A 417-nucleotide genomic window follows, 5' to 3' on the forward strand; every position below is an offset into this window, starting at 1 on the left:
CTACAACAATGAACGCGGCGTGCTTCATTTTTGGCAGCGGACAGTTCTTCTGCGAAGAAAGATGAGATATAGATCGCGAAAGTAAATATCTGTATCCACAGGTGAGTTCACTCTCAGTGGAACACGTTCACGCGCGCACGCACAGGGATCACTCACTCGCTCGTGCACTCTCCTTACGCAGCACAATGTACGGCAATGCACCTTCCCGCGGCTGGCCAGCTCATTTATTGTCACCGATCCTTTATTACGAGCGAGCGCTATTATCTGGTAACAATGGATAGAAGGTAAAAGGAGAGGGAGACAGATAAATAGAAGTGATGAGTAGCGAAAGGAGGAAGAAAGAGACAGCAAGAGCATGCGATCCAACCTTCACAGCGATTGTTCTGCTACTGATCGCGCTTGGCGCGGGCGTCGATT

At 49.6% G+C, this 417-nt stretch overlaps 1 protein-coding gene across 1 annotated transcript in view; it reads right to left on the reverse strand.

The window, feature by feature from the left end:
* LOC108749831 (interferon-related developmental regulator 1-like) overlaps positions 1–378 on the reverse strand; it is a 21,447-nt gene extending 21,069 nt beyond the window's left edge. The window contains exon 1 of the mRNA XM_018488807.1: positions 1–378. Within this exon, the coding sequence (XP_018344309.1) occupies positions 1–28 (28 nt within the window). The 5' untranslated portion in view covers positions 29–378.
* Positions 379–417: the final 39 nt, after the last annotated feature.

Source organism: Trachymyrmex septentrionalis, unplaced genomic scaffold (assembly GCF_001594115.1).
Source record: "Trachymyrmex septentrionalis isolate Tsep2-gDNA-1 unplaced genomic scaffold, Tsep1.0 scaffold32, whole genome shotgun sequence".
NCBI classification, from domain to species: domain Eukaryota; kingdom Metazoa; phylum Arthropoda; class Insecta; order Hymenoptera; family Formicidae; genus Trachymyrmex; species Trachymyrmex septentrionalis.